Source organism: Pteropus medius, unplaced genomic scaffold (genome assembly GCF_902729225.1).
Source record: "Pteropus medius unplaced genomic scaffold, Ma_sr-lr_union100, whole genome shotgun sequence".
NCBI classification, from domain to species: domain Eukaryota; kingdom Metazoa; phylum Chordata; class Mammalia; order Chiroptera; family Pteropodidae; genus Pteropus; species Pteropus medius.
The window spans coordinates 17,733,234-17,746,787 of NW_024344378.1; the positions used below are offsets into that span (position 1 = coordinate 17,733,234).

A 13,554-nucleotide genomic window follows, 5' to 3' on the forward strand; every position below is an offset into this window, starting at 1 on the left:
ATGTTGAAGTACCAAACAAAGACTCAGAATATTAACAAGCAGCTGTCATCCTGACAGCAAAATGCAACTATTACATACTATCAAGAACAATTTTTACTCTTTTGGTTTATCCGCAGTTTATCAGTTTCTGAAGCTTTACTCTCTTCTGTAGCAATTTCAGGATCTATCCATCACTTTGAATTCAGTCGTTGACAAGACAACAAATTAAAATGATTGTTGAAATAATTAAGTTTTCACAAAATTGCCCTTTAGAAAATTCTTATTATTGCATAACTTCCATGTCATGTTTTCATGTTTTCCTAGATACGGAAGGAAATTGTAGAGGTTCAGTCAGCAATTACCTTGTCTAAAAAGCATCATGAAGAGGAGGATGAAGAAGAGGAAGAAGATGTGGCAGAAAAAGATACTAGTTTGCCCAATTACCTGCTTGGCAGTCTGAGTACTGATTTTGGGGTACATACCTCGTTGTTGTCAAGCCAACTGGAACTTCATTCCAGAGAAGAGAAAATCGACCAAATTATATTACTGAAAGTGGGTGAATTTTTTTCTTTATCCTTGAAAATCTCTAAAAATCTTCATGAGGTGTCTTGCAAAGGCTCAAATTGAAATCTAATGCCAATCAAATGGTGTTTGTTTTTTTTTTAAGTTTATTGGGGTAACATTGGTTAATGCAATTATATAATTTTCAGGTGTACATTATAATTTGACATCTGTATATTCTATTGTGTGATTACCCCCCAGAGTCGTTTCCTTCAGCTACTATATATTTGATTCCCTTTACCTAAAAGATGACTTTAAAGTACACAGAGAAATATCTAGATTGCTAGTGTCCATGTTATTTCAACAGAGCTTGTGTTCAAGAGTTACTTTCATCCATTTGGACTGAGTTCTGTGATAACAGGTTTTCCAAAAAATACTCTAGACTGGCAGACACCACAAACAAATCATTATTCTACTCAGATCTTCTGTAAGCTCAAAGATAAAAGAAACCCTTGAATGCCATCTTCTAGGTAACTCAGATGTCAATTAGAACCTCATTGTATGATCAAGATGTGATTGCTTTATCTATCCCTTTAACCTGGAGAAATACAATTTCCTCTCTAAGGTGCAGTGTCCTTCAAGGCAGTCTCAGAACATATCTGTTTATGCCTACTGAAGATTTTTTAAAATTCAGTGACTGAGATTGCACCAATGCAAATAGTTTGAAATTTAATATTGGCCATTCTTGATCTTGAAAGTCCTTCAGTCATGTCTGCAATTTGAGTTCCTGCCATGTTACTCTGCTCTCTCTTCCTGCCTTTTTCTCTTCTCCTTCAGCCTCTGAAATTCCTGTGCATTTATAATAAAAGCTGTTTAGTTATCTCTTGTTGCTCAGCTTCTGCTGACCCACACCCTCAAGATCTCACTTTCCAGTGGCTTTATTAAGGCATTTTCCTACAAAAAGTAATTTCAGCCCAAGAGAAATTTTCTGGTGCCAGCTGTTAAGATCATTTATCCCCCCTGCTTTAATGGTTTAATCTTCAGGATAGATATATAGACTGAACTCTGATGGCAAAATAACGGCTACTTTGAGTTGATCCATGTTCTACTTACCAGCAGAGGTAAGGACAATCCAATTAGACCCACTGCCACTTTAGTAATTGGCCGCTCCAACTAGCCAGCCTGTGTCACCTACCTAACTGAGAATGACCTGACTGTAGAGAGGAAGAATATTGTGTGTGGTTATGCTCCTCTGGAAGATTCTCCAATACAGGCCATCTCTTCCTCACATCTCCCCTAGACATGGTTCCAAAGAAAAGACATTTCCCAATTTAAATACTACATATTGCTTTTAAAATATTTATGATGGATTTTTTTTTCTTAGAACATACACAAAAGTAGAGAGAATAGCCTAAAGAACTTCCAACTATTTATCACTTATTTCAGCTTTTATCAACATAGCTGCATATTGAGTTACAACTTACATTTTGGGAAGTAAGTTGTAACAGTTGTTGCCTTAATCCTGCTCATGGTGAGATGTCACTGTAGATTACTGAGCCAAAAAATGACTTAATATAAACAGTATTTTATAAAGATTAATTTACCGATAACTCGTAAATGACTTTAGGGGGAAAGTAAAACTGTGGGATCATGTTACTAGTAAAGATATAATGATATAATAAGTAATGTGTTTTCAATAACATATTGACATTTCAGGATATCATTTACAAGGTAAAAACTGTTTTTAATAATGAGTTTGATGCCGCATATAAACAAAAAGAATTTGAAATTGCACGTGTGAAGGAAAAAAATATAAGAATTCAAGAAATTATTTTAGATCTGGAATTAGAAGAATCAGTCTGGCAACCAGAATTTGATGACCATGAGAAGCCAGAGAGAACCCTTGTTGTGAAAAGCAGTGAGGTACTGGCGAGCTACATTATCCCTTCTCTTCTTTCTCATGACATTTTCCCAAGATCTTATTTATTCATCTTCTTGTTTGCACTACCGGAAGTGACTGCATTAGGTTGCATTCGTGGTTACGAGTAACAAAAACCGTTGCCACAGCCTCAGTAATAATGATGATTTTTTTTTATGAGTCCCAAGAAGTTCAGGTAAGATTGGGACACGGAGCCTAGAAAGAAACAGAAACTCCAGATTGGAGCCTCTACACTCTACTGTACCTGTTCTTCAGGAGAGTTGTCTTATTAAAACCAAACATTATGTCCTTCCCCTGCTTAACTTCTTCAGTGGCTGCTTATTTCACTCCTGATAACACCCACAAAGCCCTTTCTGACTGCCACCCTGGGCCCCCTTCACTCCAGTGGCTCTCTCTGACTTGCTCTGTCTGGCCACACTTGCATTCTCACAATTTCTTGAATGTCCCAGGCAGGACACTCATCCTGTAGGATTTGTCTTAGATGCCATTTCTTTGCCTCCCCACCCTCATCTAAGTCAGGTCCCCTGTTATAATCTCTTTAGCGATGGAGATGGACTTAGAGAACTAATAGAGAAATAATGATCTATTTTTCCAATCCCCTCATTTTAGACCTAATCTTCATTCCAAAATAGGATATTGGTTATGAAATCTGGATAGTCCCTATATCCGCTTGATACCTGCTAACCTCTTGGTGTTTAGAAGGAGAGTTTGATTGAATTTTGTAAGAATAACAGAAGGAAACTATATTTTCTCTTGCAGATTACAGCTCAAAAATATGTTACTCCATGGCAAAAAGTCAAAACAGAAGTGAGTGTGACCCAGGAAATGGAGCAATGGCTTCTAAAACGGGTATGCTTTTTTGCTCAAACAGTATCTAAGACCCTCTTTTCCGAATTTAGGGATACTTGTTTCTAATTTGGTTGAATAGTCTTGTACTTGAATTCCACTGTAGAAACACAAGAAGGTATTTGTCATGGTCGGAGGTCACTGGAATCTCAGTGGCTTCTTTCCTCCACCCCTCAATACCACTGCCCCCACCCCCTGCCACCACCCCAGTCCTAAATACAATCATTCTAACATTGGGTGGGAGGCTGCCCCTCGTGCCACCAGAGTGTCAGATCTCCGTCTCAGCTTCCCTCCCTGCCCCTGGCTCCTTCCCAGAGCACTGATGCCAGACACCGAGCCCTGATGGACATGATGGGAGGAGTTCTGGAAGTCAAGAAGGAAGACATTTTGAGAATGGTGAGATTTCTGGACATCCTTGTGGAAGGTGGAATGGGGTGGTGGATGTTACTTAAATTTGACCATTTTTGCTATATGAACCTGAGTTTTAAAAATTCTACAGCAATAAATAGACAACCTCTCAATACCTTATATACATATCACATCAGGCAAATAAGAAATCTGAATCTGCCTTCTAATCTGACAAAAAAGCAAACCAACAGGCAAAAGCAAACAACCACATTGGTTTTTGTCTCTACAGAAAGCAGGGATAACACCGCACCTGTAATTCTCCAGATACACCAAGAAACATTCTCTTTGATACCTGACATATATGGTATCCTTGGAGCTTCAGGCATAGTTCTAGGTATCAACATATCAACACACACTTTCAAACCTGTCCCATAAGAGTCTGGGTACATTCCAAACTGCTCACCCTCACTTAAGTCATAGAAAAACATTTGTAACATTTTTTCATAACTTTTGGTCAAAGTGTCAGTTCATTGTCTTGCCAATGTGAAGAACTGTACCCTGTTAAAGCGCTCTTTTTTTTTTTAAACTATGATGATAACTGAGCTTTTGTTGTACAGTTACATTTATGTTTGAGATATAATATATGCTTTTCTTTACATCTTCAGGTGATTTCTCAACCTGCTTTCATGGCAAAACCTGATGCTCTATGGTCTGAAGAGGAAAAAAAGCAATTCAAAGATTATGAGAAAAAAGTCAAGGAGTTAAATGAAGAAAAAGATAAGTATAGAAAGGTCAGAAGAGCAAGCAAAGAATTAATATACTCTACCATATCCAGAGTTTTGTTTCAGTATATTTTCAAATTAATTGTTCTTGATTTTCTCAGTGTCTTTAGTAGCTTAAGGATAGTATTTCAGCTTAAAAATACTCAAGATAATTTGGGAAAGTAGGTGGATATAAATTTAAAGAATTAGAACAATTTAAAACAAAAAGAACATTTTTCAATGTTTTTTTTTAAGTTCTTATTGATTTCAACATTTCCCACATGTTGTAATTCATTTTATCTTCCATTCATTCTTCAAATGTTTGATGAATACCTGTTATAGTATGTTCAAGGCACTGCTCTATATTGTCTACACCTACTGGAGTTCAGAACAAATCTTGCTTGATTTGTTCTCAGACTTAAGGAAAGAACGTGAGAGAATGACACAATCAGTGCAGCACGTACTTTCCAGTTCTAATTTGAGATTTTTGCTATTCTACTTTTATCTTCTTCCATCACAAAGAAACATTCCCACATCAAAATTGCTCACAATTATAATGGAGGTATAAAAGTTTTTGGTATACAACCAAATACATAATATTTCTTCTTCTGTGAAGAAAGTAAAATTACACCATCATCTGAGGCAGGACATTTTGCCAGCTTAATAGTGGCTGTATCTCATGAACAACTCCTGGGAACCTATTGTTAACCTGTCCCTATTTTTATTCACTGCGGTCCCCTGACAGGGCCCTTGCATTTTATCCTTACATAGTACTTACCTGAAAGCCAAACTGAGTAGATCTGAATGCAGTAAAGATTTCAAGGAGTTCGAGAATACAGATAAGGTGGTAGCATTTACTCCATGGTCTTGCCTTATAAGACAGTGCACTGCCTATACCCCTACTTCTCTGCACCTTGGTCATACTCACCTGATAAAACCCAGCAGCCTTGATTAAACCCAGTACTAGGCCTTCTCTGCACCCACACCCACAGTGGATAAAGAAAAATATGGTGCTTTCATTCCATTTCCCCACTAGCTTAGTCCAAATTATCTGGGGGACCTTGTTAAAAATTCAGATTCAGATTCAGATTCAGATATTCTGAGAAAATGGAAGCATCCCAAGCTTTCTAACAAGCAACCAGATAGTGCAGCTGCTTCTGGTGAGCTGACTACACTTTAAGAAGCAAGGTCCAAGAGCAGCGGTCCCCAACCTTTTTGGCACCAGAGACCAGTGCTCCTATGAGAATCTAATGCCTGCTGATCTGAGGTGGAGCTGAGGTGGTGAAGCTAGTGCTGGGGAGCAGCTGCAAACACAGATGAAGCTTTGCTCACCTGCCGCTCACCTCCTGCTGTGTGGCCCAGTTCTTAATAGGCCACTGACCAGGACCAGTCTATGGCCCAGGGGTTGGGGACCCCTGTCCTAGAGGACCACTTCACATGTTCTCGATCCTTGAACTTCCAACACCTGACTCCCTCAACTCTCTCTCATTTTATTTTCTGTTTCACTGGGCAAAGAGAAGCAACTAGAAGAGATTTTCCTTACTCTTCTACTACAACCTCCCACCAACCTGCGCTAAATCCATAGACTCTCCCTGCCTGTTTCTTACGGATGACATGGCCTTGCATCTATCTACCCAAGGCCGGTCCTCCACTTGTGCGCTAGATCCATCCCATCTTACACATTCAAAATTGTTACTCCAGCAATTTGCTCCTATTTCTGACATCATTGGTGCTTCCCTCTGTATTAGATTTTTCCCACCAGCATAGACACATTGTTATAATCTTATACATTGTATACATCTCTCATCTTGTACAAAAAGAAAAGAAAAAGACTCCCTTGAAGGAGATTCTGAAGTTTGTCCTACTGTTCTTGTGACTTTGATGTTAGTCTGAATTTATTTCAAAAGAAAAACAGAAAAAAACTCCCACTTTCTTCTCAGTCCACTACTCAATATCTTCTCAAAAAACTTCAAAAATGATTTATGTTCACTGTCTCAAATTTCTCTCTTCGAATTTAAAAAATAATAATAATAATAAAGGAGCAGAGAGGAGGGGAGGGACATAAATATTGAACAAATGATAAAGCAAATTGGGCATAATATTAACAACTGATTAAATTGGTTAAAAGTATATGAGAATTCTTTGTACTGTTCCTGCAACTTTTCTGTAAATTTGAACTTGTGTCAAAACTTAAAAGTTACCAAAAAAATTATTGTTCTCCTTAAAAGATATAAATTTATAGCTTTTCACTTACCTACTGTGTGCTTAGCTCTAAGTCCTGGTGGAATTTTTTAAAAAGAGGGTGGGACTTTCTCCCTGATATAGAACCATTTGGAGGGACAAAACATATAGAAAATGAGAAAGAGTACATATATATTCACTTCTTAGTTTCTTAAGATAAAAAAAAAAAAAATCCATGAAGATGCATTCATAGCTTTTTAAAATATCAAGATTTTTTTTCCAGGCCAGATAGTGTACCTAGAAATTTCTGTCCTATATAGAGTCAGAATTTTTTAGAAAGATTTACTGTAATTTGTTTTACTAAGCCTACTGCTGCCTGCATCATTAGCCATGAACAGTGATTTTTAACATTTTTTTCCAGTGTAATCTTTTTCAAGCAAATATCTCAGACTCACAATATAGTAAACAAATCAGGGTGGGAACATCTCCGGTCCTTAGGGGGCAGAGATCTCAGAACACCTCAAAGGACTTGCTGGCCACCTGCCCCACCCTCGTGGCAAATGTAAACACCACTTGCAAGGGGCATTTGATGCTCCTAAATATTAACTTTGCTATTGTCTTCCTTTCAGTCATTAGAAGCAGAATTGAAGAAACTTCAAAACTCAATCCAAGAGAGCACACAGAATTTCGACGAACATTTGAAAAGGCTTTTTAAAAGGAGAGTGAAGGCAGAGATGGTTGTGAACCAGGTAAATAAAAGTTTTACTTACATGACTTTTTCTTTTAAGGAGCCTCCAGGGCCTCTCAGTGTTATGGGGTTAAAGACCAACACCCTTCCTGGCACCAGGGTCCTGCAGGCTGTGGCCCTGGCTCCCGCTCCCACCTCATCTGTGCCGCCCTCTCACTCACTTGCCACACTCCTTCCTCTGCTGCCTTGAACACACCAGTGTCGTCCTTCCTCCCAACTCTGCCAGTAATACTCTCCGCCAACTTCTCTGCACCCTAGCCTGTATCTATCTGTCTGTCAGGTACCAGCTTAAAAGCTAGTTCCTAAGACTAGGGTAGATTTGCTTTTTATATACTATGTTCTTCTACTTTCTATTACTTATTGCAACTGGATTTTACTTTTCGTGAGGTTACTTTTAATACCCTCAAGACTATAAGCTCCATGAGGGTAGGGACTGAGTCTGTCTTGTTTATCCCTGAATCTCCAGCTATTTGAAAAGGGCTAGGCTCATACTGTACGTTAAATGAATAAATACTCCACATGCCCAAAAGATCAGATGAAAAAAATCAGCAGTAAGAATAGAAATGAAGTGTGACTAGAAGCAAGAAGACCAAGGGAGTGAAGCCTTTAAATTTTGAGAGAAAATTATTCCTAACATTGGATTCTGTACCTGGGCAAACCATTAACTGAGTATAAGAGAAGAATAATAACATTTTGAGAAATGCAAGGTCTCGAAAATTTATATACACCCATTCTCAGGGAGCTATTCGAAGATATGTCTCACCAAAGCAAGGGGCCAACGAAAAAAGATGAGAGTAGTTAAGGGAACCTCCAGGAGGACATCTGTAACCTCAGGGTCCCAAGAAGAGGTACACCCAAAGGGTTACATTTAAGAGAATTTAACGCAGGAACTCTTTACCGAGGAATGGGCAGGGTTAAGGGAAACAGCAGAGAGTGGCGAAACGCATGGAGACTAGAAACAATGGGAAGCCAACGAGGCAACAGGACCCGGCAGACCTGCAGCCATGGGAGAGGGGCCACTTCTCCCATAGAACACAATGACCGGCCCAGCGGGAAGAGAATATATGCAGGTGAGAGGAGATTGGGAATGAATGCCCCAGCAAACGGCCAAAAAATAGAAACAATCCAAATGTCCAACAACTATGAATAGATAAGTAAAATATACTTTATCCATATATTAGAATATTATTTGGCAATAAAAGTAGTAACAGATGCTACAACAAGGATGAACCTTGAAAACATGCTAAGCTAAAGAAGCCTGACACCCAAGGCCACATATCGAATGATTCCATTTATATAAAATGTCCAGAATAGGCAAATTCATAGAGACAGAAAGTTAATTAGTGATTGCCTTGGGGCAGAGGCAGGGAGCCCCTGGGAGGTGTGGGAAGAAATATGAAATGACTGCTAAAGGATTTATTTTTCAGAGCGATGAAATATTCTGAAATTGATTGTGGCGATGGTTGTACAACTCTGTGAATATACTAAAACCATTGATTTATACAACTTAAATAAGTGAATTATATGCATTGTGAGCTACATCTTAACAAAGCTGTTATTTTTAAGAGATATGCTTAGAACACCTTTCAAATAAGATAATGAAGAAGCTATTGAAGACTACTAGATGATGTCAAAAGGACTCAGGAGCCAATTTTAAAAGCTCCCCTACATGGGACAAGTTAAGATTCAACAATGATAATAATTACAATTAACTAAAACCCATCAATTATTTTTAACTTATGAATTTGTGATATTTTAAAAAGAAAAAACGCCAATTGTTCACTTTGAGAGGATAACAACCAATGCATTATCTAAAAACTGATAAAGAGAAAGCATCAAGTATTTTTTCTGCCTTCTTATATAAACTATACCACTACGTAACCAAAAAGCAAATAAGAAGCACCTCTTACAAAAAGAATTTCAATTTTAAATGAAAAAGAAATAGAGAAATAGAATATTACCACTTTGCAACTCTCAAAAGGCAGACAACCCAATATTTTATGTGTCCCGATCAAAGAACAATATCACCTATGGTCTTGCCAAAGGGACCAAACCTGGGTCTGATCAAATCTCTGATCCAGGTGCCAGTTTTCACGAAATACATAGGATGAAGGACCCTAATAAACTCATCATAAGTCTGCAGTTCATAAAACCCAGATTAGGTGAAACTGTAAATAACTACAAATAAATGTAAGGAAAAGAAAGGAATGGAAGGGAATCTGTGGAGTATAAGAGACTTAAGAATGTGATCATTTTTTTAATGGAGAAGTTATACTATAGTGCCTAGAAATACATATTTAGGTAATAAAACTATAAAGAAACACAAGAAAGTGATTACTATAAATCAGAACAATGGTTATTATTGGGACTGAGATTACAATGAGGACACATGGAAAGGGACTTCCAGCAGTGGCAAAGTTGTTTCTTGAACTGGGTGGTGACGAAAACGGTGTTTGCCTTTGTAATAACTCGTTAAACTATACATTTGTTTTATGTATTTTTCTGTATCTGCTTTATACTGAAAAGATGAAAAAGGTAAAATAACTGAGCAGTTAATGTAACAGTTTATATCCCTGTTTTCTTAAAAAAAGAATTTATTACTTGTATGTCATAAACTTGCTTGATGAGTGCCAAGTCTGTGACTCTCAATAGAAAATCCTTTCTTTGGTAGGATTATTGATCATTTATTCCCCCCTCCTTTTAAATATTTCTACAGGAAGAATTGAAAATAAATAACCTTGTTTTTTCTTTACTGTTGGATGAAGAAATAAACTCCAGAGAAGCATTCCTAAACAACTATGTTGCAAGGAAGCAGGATGAGAAGGTAAATATAGTATCCGATATCTAAGTACAAGAATTTTTGGATAGACATGCTCCTTGTTAAGAGCTCAGATGCCTTGACCCTTCCTTCCTTCCACTTTCCAACTCACCTGTGTGTGTTCCGTAGCTCCCTGTCTGGAACCTTGCTCCCAGAGTTCAGTAAAAGCATCCATCTCAATCTGTTAATAAAGTTATGTGATTATGCATTTGCAATCATTTAGTCAAAAGAATCATATACCTTTCATATGACATATGGTTTATAAAATGAGGCCATATAGCTTCATGGTTGAAAGGACTTGCTTTTAATCTCTGCCTGGCTGTGGGACCTTGGACGAGACATACAGCCTTTTAAGATATTTGCAGACTCTTCAGTAGGGAATATTGTTCTCTCTGGATCTTTCGTAACCCTAAGTTTTACTAATCATGTATGCATTGGGTTAGCTTATAGAATAAAAAGTTATCATATTCTTAAAAACTATCTAATAAATAAGACCATGAACAAATATGCTTCATTAAAGAGACAATGAAAGATAAATACTTGTCACAGTAATTTTCAAAATATTTCTATTTTTATTGGTAACATTAATAAGAGACACTTACGAATGAATAATTTAAAGTATCATATATGATATGCGTACTTACTTTTTGCTAAGAGTATTAAACAGCTTCCACAAAGCACTTTCTAAATATAACCCTACTCATAACAGCCCTTCAGTGTATTAGAGTTCTTTCACAAATGCAGAGATTGTCTCAAAGAGGCTGGTAACATGTCTAGGTCACCCACTAGTGTGTAATACAGCAGGAAATGGAGCTGTGGAAATAAAGACCATCCAAATGAGAATAGGTGGACTATTTATTCAGAGCTTGGTATTGTAAGAGACTCAGCCACCATATTTGCGTTTGGCAGACACTTAAAGGCAGCCAGAGGGAAGGGAAAGCTTTAAAATAAAAGAGAGAGCTTCAGGTGCACACCGATGGGAAGCTGGGGGCAAGTTAATTAGAAACCAGGCAACCTATGTGATTGGTTTAGGGAGTATATTTGGCTTTCTCTGGTTTGTCTTAAGTTGGAAATTGTGGCAAAAATTAGGAAAGCCGAAAGTTGTCTAAATCTTGTTTATATATTCAGTCTCTCAGAATCCAGGTCCAAGCGACTCTGACGCCTGTGTGATTTCATCATCCATACTGCCTTGCCAAGAATGTAGCATGCCCCATAGTCACTTATACACTCACATACAGAGCTGGCTATACTCAGAAAGAGGTCATTGGATGTTTGTTCTTTCAAAGTCTCCAATTGGCTTACTTTCTTCTATAAATGTTATCTGCAAAGGATAGTTCACTGAAACATTTATTTTGTACTAGGACATTCTTTGTTCTTTTTTAGTATCCCAGTATTTTTTTTTTTTTATCCTGAAAAGCTCCAGTCCCAACTGGCTATTCCTAATATCGTTATAGAACCAGACTTCAGAGGCCATCCGGAAATCTAGAGAAGACCTCGATGTGTACAAGGAACATTATGACAACTTACTGGCAGAAGACAAAGTGAGAGCCATTGTCTTACCCACTCGCCAGTACAATAGAGTTGCTGCTGCCCAGATTTGGGGAATATAATTTAATTTCCTCATAGAGTTTTCCCCCCTATTATAATTCTCAGTTATGGGTGAATGTCATTTTATGCCATTGTTTATTTCTGAAAATCACTGAGTAAAATAAATTTTTGTAAACTTTTTAAGCTTTCTCTTGCACAGATGTGGGAGAGATCATCTAGACTTTTGGGCTTTTCAAACTTCAGATTGCAGGCCCCATTAATTGGTCACGATATCAATTTAGTAGACTGTGACCAAAAGTTTTATAATAGAATAGAAAATAATAGAATAGAAAAGCATAAAGAAGAAAGGAAAGGAATGGAAAGGAAAGAAAAGGAAAAGAATGGAATGGAATGGAATGGAATGGAATGGAATGGAATGGAATGGAATGGAATGGAATGGAATGGAATGGAGTAGAATAAGAATAGATTCGAGTATCTTATGTGTTTTACAGGTAAATATTATTTTGTGAAACTTAAGTTCTGAATGTTTTCTAAGAACTTTTATATGAAATAATATTTTTCATTCACTGATGTGCTTCCTATTCAAAATAAGTCTTTGAGAAATCTTTGCACAGTGAGTAGTCACCCTGCAACAAGTCTACTTTATAAACCAAGTTTTCATGAATTTTAAAAATCAAAGTGATACAACCCTATATTTTAAAGGATATTGTCAACAAATAAGATGTTTCTGAAAAGATTGCAATCTTTGCAATGATCTCTTTGCCCTTAGGTTCTGGATCGCAGCTTTAAAAAGGAATTTTCTGAAATTCCCAGTCATCAGGTGGATATGCTCTACAAACTTTTTAAACGCCGACCAAGGTCTGTTTCTCCTTTGCTATCATGTTTCTGATAAAAAGTTTGTAAATGAACAGGAGTGTTATTAGATATCAGCTTTCTCCCCTAAATTAGAAAGCAATATTCAGTCTAACATCTTTTATGTGGAAATTTTCAGTGTCTTGATCATAACTCAGTTTTCTTAAAAATAATTATTCTTATATCTTAAGGTAGGCAATAAAGAATAATAATTTCTTTCTATTATTTAAAAATAGGTAGGTAAGCATAGTTCAATTGTAGGTTCTTTTTTATATAAGAAAGTAGTTCCTCTTAAGACAGATGGTATACAGATTTATAAACAGTTTTTCTTAAGATGTGCTCCAGCAAGTCTAGGTCCCTTGTGGTTTGAATTGGAATTACATGTAAAAGGCTTCCAGGACAAAGTAAGTTTGTGGAAACACTGTGTTAAAAAAAAAAAAAAAAAAAAAAAAAAATGTTAAGTGGTTTTCTTTACTGAAGAACTTCTCAGAACTTGTTTTTGGCCTTTGGATCTCCAAAAACAAGAAACAGAGTAAGCAGTGTTCTTCAGACTTATGTAACTACAGTCCCTTTTCCACAGAGCATCTCATCTGTTTGTGTTTAAGATAAAGTTCAAAAAATGCCAGAATAAATGATTGAAAATAACCATTCCAAAAGTTCTAAAATACCTGATTTCTATACTGAGAGTAGCATTAGAATTATATTCCTGCTGATTTCCAAAAGTTTTTTCAAATTCCGATTTCTAAAATTTTCAATCAAACATAATCTAGAAATCATGGAGTTAGTCACAAAGGTATAGGCTCATTTGTGTCTGAGATATAAACTCATTCTCACCTTTGACAGGTTACATACAACCTGAAGAATTCAACTTAGAACATGCTTCATATCTTGATTTTCCTATTTTTAAAGTAATGAGTTATTATAAGCCTTGGGAAGAAAGAAGCAAGACCTCCCATATATTGGGTGATAGCAATGGAAAAAGCATAGCTATACTGTCAAACAAAATTAGCTTTAAATTCTGACTTCATCATCA

General features: G+C 36.8%; 1 protein-coding gene across 3 annotated transcripts in view; it reads left to right on the forward strand.

Moving 5' to 3' along the window:
• CFAP43 (cilia and flagella associated protein 43) overlaps positions 1–13,554 on the forward strand; it is an 86,462-nt gene that overhangs the window by 65,744 nt on the left and 7,164 nt on the right. For all 3 annotated transcript variants that reach the window (XM_039871272.1, XM_039871273.1, XM_039871271.1), the window contains 9 exons: positions 304–531; positions 2,197–2,403; positions 3,179–3,268; positions 3,581–3,661; positions 4,279–4,404; positions 7,185–7,304; positions 10,020–10,127; positions 11,576–11,662; positions 12,439–12,527. In XM_039871272.1, coding sequence (XP_039727206.1) covers positions 304–531; positions 2,197–2,403; positions 3,179–3,268; positions 3,581–3,661; positions 4,279–4,404; positions 7,185–7,304; positions 10,020–10,127; positions 11,576–11,662; positions 12,439–12,527 — 1,136 coding nt within the window. The remainder of the gene's footprint in view (positions 1–303; positions 532–2,196; positions 2,404–3,178; positions 3,269–3,580; positions 3,662–4,278; positions 4,405–7,184; positions 7,305–10,019; positions 10,128–11,575; positions 11,663–12,438; positions 12,528–13,554) is intronic.